Source organism: Rhodotorula paludigena, assembly GCF_050403205.1.
Source record: "Rhodotorula paludigena JCM10292 DNA, Rt_paludigena_JCM10292v1_ctg125, whole genome shotgun sequence".
Taxonomy (NCBI): Eukaryota; Fungi; Basidiomycota; class Microbotryomycetes; order Sporidiobolales; family Sporidiobolaceae; genus Rhodotorula; species Rhodotorula paludigena.
The window spans coordinates 1-4,390 of record NW_027481333.1 but is presented as its reverse complement, the minus strand read 5'-3'; the positions used below and the strand labels follow the sequence as shown (position 1 = coordinate 4,390).

The 4,390-nt window shown below is 62.6% G+C and overlaps 2 protein-coding genes across 2 annotated transcripts; one reads left to right on the top strand and one right to left on the bottom strand.

Moving 5' to 3' along the window:
* Window positions 1–174: 174 nt before the first annotated feature.
* On the bottom strand, window positions 175–1,178 carry JCM10292_000335 (uncharacterized protein; the record flags this gene model as incomplete). The annotated part of the gene is made up of 3 exons (XM_076653006.1): window positions 175–429; window positions 488–939; window positions 1,166–1,178. Coding segments are annotated over 3 exons (720 nt in total), but the record flags the coding sequence as incomplete, so codon positions are not given.
* A 277-nt stretch (window positions 1,179–1,455) lies between these two features.
* JCM10292_000334 (uncharacterized protein) lies at window positions 1,456–4,196 on the top strand (the record flags this gene model as incomplete). Its single annotated transcript, XM_076653005.1, has 8 exons — window positions 1,456–1,524; window positions 1,574–2,704; window positions 2,764–2,866; window positions 2,937–2,972; window positions 3,035–3,103; window positions 3,162–3,224; window positions 3,280–3,641; window positions 3,965–4,196. Coding segments are annotated over 8 exons (2,065 nt in total), but the record flags the coding sequence as incomplete, so codon positions are not given.
* Window positions 4,197–4,390: the final 194 nt, after the last annotated feature.

The following is a 4,390-nucleotide window of genomic DNA, read 5'->3' as shown; positions in this document are numbered from 1 at the left end:
TGCCTTGCCGCGGGCGGACTGCGCGTTCGAGTTGGCAAAAGTTGCACCGTTTGGGTCGTCAAGAGCGCTTGCGCAATTTGTCGGCAAGAAGGGCAGGGCGGCGAACTGCACACAGGCGCGGGTTGCCGCAGCGCGGAACGAAGGCTCGAGGCAAGCGAGACCCGCACCGCTCACCACGAGTCCTTCTGTGGCGCAACCAAAGGCAGGCGGGACACCCGTCGCGTAGAACAGGAGGCACAGCGGCTTGTAGTTGTTGTTGGTCTGCAGCTTGACCGGCGGCACATATGCCGCTCTGTCGTGGAGGAGAGACTTGAGGTCCTTGGCGTTGCTCCGAGGGACTCCAAAGGCTGCGTCGTGGCCAAATTGACGACAGAGCTTCGGCTGGCCGTTGGCGGGCTTTGTGATGCGCAGGCGGTATCCTTGTTGGTCCTACAGGTTGCTGGGACATCAATTCGTGGTCAATCGCAACCCTTGAAAAGGTACGCACGCCATGCTGCGCCACACGACTGCCCACGCCCTTCTGAGCTTGCCTGACAGCAGTCGGCTCCGTCTGCCCCACTTGCACGGGTGCGTTGGCGGTTTTGGTGGCAAGACGCGCGCTGCAGGCGTACAAGCTGGCGCCGCGCAGGGCAGACCCGACATACCCCACGGCCTGTCCGGGCTTGACGGTCTCGCCCGTAGCCGAAGCGGAGCGAATCCCCGATTCGCGGGTCGGCAGAGGCCCGTCGAGCGCTCGTGCGTGGCGCACGGCAATATAGATGCCGGTGTTGCCGTTGCTGTTCTGAGCAACGGGCAACCGCCGGTAGACCTCATCAAAGCCGTCCGACGGGGCATGTCCCGCCAGGATCTTGAGGACGCGAGAGGCGCCAGGCGTGCGCAATGTGTCAAGGACGCAGACGACGTTGTCGAGACCAATGCACTCGGCAAGCCAGAGCGCTTCTGAATTGAGGCGAGTGATCAGCTCGGGCTGCTTGTTGACTGTCCAGCCTTGTCGAGGAGCTCAACGAGCGTAGCGGACGGCGTGCTGGTGGGACAAGGCTGCTTGGTGCCGACGCTCTCAAAACGGTGCTTGTAGTCGAGGAACCGCAAAACCTCAATGAGAGAAACTGCAGACCCTGACGCTGTCAGTCTGTATGCAAGTGGGCAGGTGGAACGCGCAACGCACTGCTGAAGCCCATGGCCTGCTTTGCCTGGAAGTCCTGCTTCTGGCAAACGAACGTCCGCGCACTGCAGCAGCTGCTGGGCTCGGTGGAAGAGCGCCTGGCCCGCAGCGGCGCCCGCCCGCCGAATAGGAGGTACCCCAGTCTCGGTCGCGTGAGGCAGCGGCTCGACGAGGACGGTGGCAAGTTGTCTCGTGACCTTGTCGGCCTAATCCATGTCGACCTGACACGTCTCTCTCACACAGTCCCGCGCCCTCCTGTCTACCTCGGGCGCTCTCGCGGCTCTATCGGTCGTATGGTAGGATGCCGGCGCTCGCATGTCAGCAAGTTCACAGTCGACGTTCTCACACTCGGCGGCAATACGGTACGTTGCCTGCACGGACCTGCGGACGAGTACTTAAGCTTTGCACCAGATCACGCTCGAGGTCGAGTTGTCTGACACGATCGACAACGTCAAGGCCAAGATCCGCGAGAAGGAGGCCTTCGCGCCGGACCAGCAGCGCTTGATCTTCGCCGGCAAGCAGCTCGAGGACGGCCGCACTCTCTCGGACTACAACATCCAGAAGGAGTCAACGCTTAACCTCGCCTTCCGTCTTTGCGGCGGTGATCCCGGCTTCTGCATGTACCCGTCAGGCCCGACCGTCGCCAACGGAGATTGCTGTCCGGACGCGCTCGCAACCAATGCTTTCCGCGAGTCGGACTCGGAGACACGTCGCGACCTTCGAGCGCGTGCTTCGGGAGTCCTTTCGCGTCTGCACGGTTCGACTGCGCGCTGGCGGGCGGGTCAGTTGGCCGACGAGGAGCTTTGCAACCAAGGTCTCGCAGCGTTCGACGCTCCCGAGATGCTCGTGGACGGCGCCTGCGTGCAACCCCGCTCGATGGATGAAGTCGCTCGTCTCGTCGCAGGCAGGGGCGTCTACACAGATCTCGCAACACTGCGCTCGTACGCCGTCGTTCTCCAGCGCGACATACTTGTCGTCGACTGCGCCAGCGTCCGCGCTCGGCCCGCCAAAGTGAGGCAGTACCTCTTCTCGACGGTCCCGCGAGATCGCCTACTCCGTCTTAGGTTCTCGTCGTCCAAGCTCAATCACTTGCTCGTCCCTCTGCACAACCAGGTCCGCCCTGGCACGGCGCTGGTCGTCTTCTTCCGCCCCTATGAGGGACATTTCACTGCCTCGCCGCGCGAGCTCCACGAGCCGGCTCTCAACCCTGGTCTGTACGACACCGTCAACGAGGCGATATGGACTCCAGTCGACCCGGCGAGACAGTTTCCCGAGTTCGCCGACATTGTACTGCACCCCTGCCCGCCGCCCAGTCTTCGCCGGTCCGCCAACGTTCTTCTGCATGATGCTGAATACGACAAGGACGCCTTCAGCCAGAGCAACAATGAAGTACTTGCTGCTCAACTCGAGGAGGACTGGGCCTTTGCGCTCGGTACGGATGAAGGAGTCGCAGGTGCGGACGTCAGGAAGAGCTCGGCGGACGTCGAGGGTGGCAAGGTCCTCGAGCGCTCCGAATCTCAGGCAGAGCAGAGGCGCAACCACGTGAGCCCCGCGGCCCACAAACGTGACCCATGTTCCGGACTAAACGTGACGTGTTTGAGAAGGAACCTGATGCATCATCGCCGCCACTCCCGCTCCCAACTGCTGTCTTCAAGCCCGCCCTCAACAACGATGAGCTGCGCGTTCTCCAGCAAGGTGGCCAGCGTGCGTGCATCTCTGTCGGCCCTCGCGTGCTGTACATATACTGAAGATTCTCATATGTCTCTCGGCGCAGTTGCCGGGACGCGATTCGAACGACTCAATGGCGACGGTTAGACCATGTCCGCTTGGCACACCTCAGAGCCGGTACTGAACAAGAGGACGGACACACAGAGCAGCTCAAGCTCGACAAGGCGTTCAGGCAGCGCTACAGCGAGCAGGTTGATGCACGCAGCAACCTCGGTGAGACTCGGCTCGGACAGTCGAGCAACGGTCCTTTGCCGACCTCCTCATCTTGCAGACAAAACAAGCTCATCCGACAATAAACCTGAGTTTCAACACAAGCAATCGATCGGTCTCAGCAGTACGCTCTCCTTGACATTCCACTCTCTGAGCCAGATCTGACGCCTACTGCGCAGCATCCATCATCGAGGTCCTCCGCTTTCTCAACCATGCTCACGGCTTCGAAGCGATTGGCACGGAGTCGCTGTCCGCCGGCCCGTCGGCCGCCATCCTGACCCAGTTGCTCCAACGCGCCTTCGAGATCAATCGGCAGCCCGAGCTCCTCACACGACTCAACTCGGAGCTTGTGTGGTTGATTGAGTGCGTTGGGCTGAACCACGTCGTCCACGTCCTTGACTCGCTGCGAGCGCCTGGGGCCGCCCGCGTCCTCCAGATCCTCGCCGGCATGGCGCCACCCGAGTCGCCAGATCTGGCCGGCGCCCTGTCACACCTTCCACTGGCCCAGAACGGCAACGCCAACGCAGCCATCTACTTGGCTGTGCGACCCGCACAGGCCCTTGACAGGCCGCTGCCGTCGTGTCGCTCTAACATCCGGTCATCGTCAGCCATGAGCGAGACCGTCAAGCCCGGAGAAGCGGTCGGGTACGTCGGTTTGGCCTTGCGGGGTGCAGGCAAGTATGCTCGCTCCGCACGAGACAGCGCAGTAGCGGCCAGCGGACCGATTCGGATCGGACGGACTGAAGCGACTGGGTCTGTGCGTGCGCGCAAGGGCATCGGAAGCAGAGTGTCTCAGCACGGCGTACGTCCTTTCAGTCGCTCGCTGAATTCTGAGGGCAGCCCACTCACCCGCTGTCCCCGCAGGACCAGCTCGGATACCGCCTCCGCATCACTACGCCGCATGGCCGGCCTAAACTGTCACGGCAGTTCGGACACGATGCGGCCTTCGGCGTACCCAGGACCGACCCCGACTACCTCGAAGCGTTGCTCGCCTCGGGCAAGACCCATGTCCCGCCGCTACAGACGCAGACCAACGCCAACTACGTCCGGCCTCACGTCCTCTTCTTCGTGACAGGAGTCCCCCCCGCGTTTGGTCGTGCCGCTGAAGGCCTCGTCGTCAGCGGTGCCGGGCTTGCTTGCACGGAACAGTCTTTCCGTGCGGCCGCGAAAAGAGCCGGTGTGCACTTCGCCGACCTGCCCTTCTTGCCGACGAATCGCGCAAGTGCGTGCAACAACCCAAACGGCGCGACCTTTGCCAACTCAAGCGCGCAGTCCGCCCGCGGCAAGGCG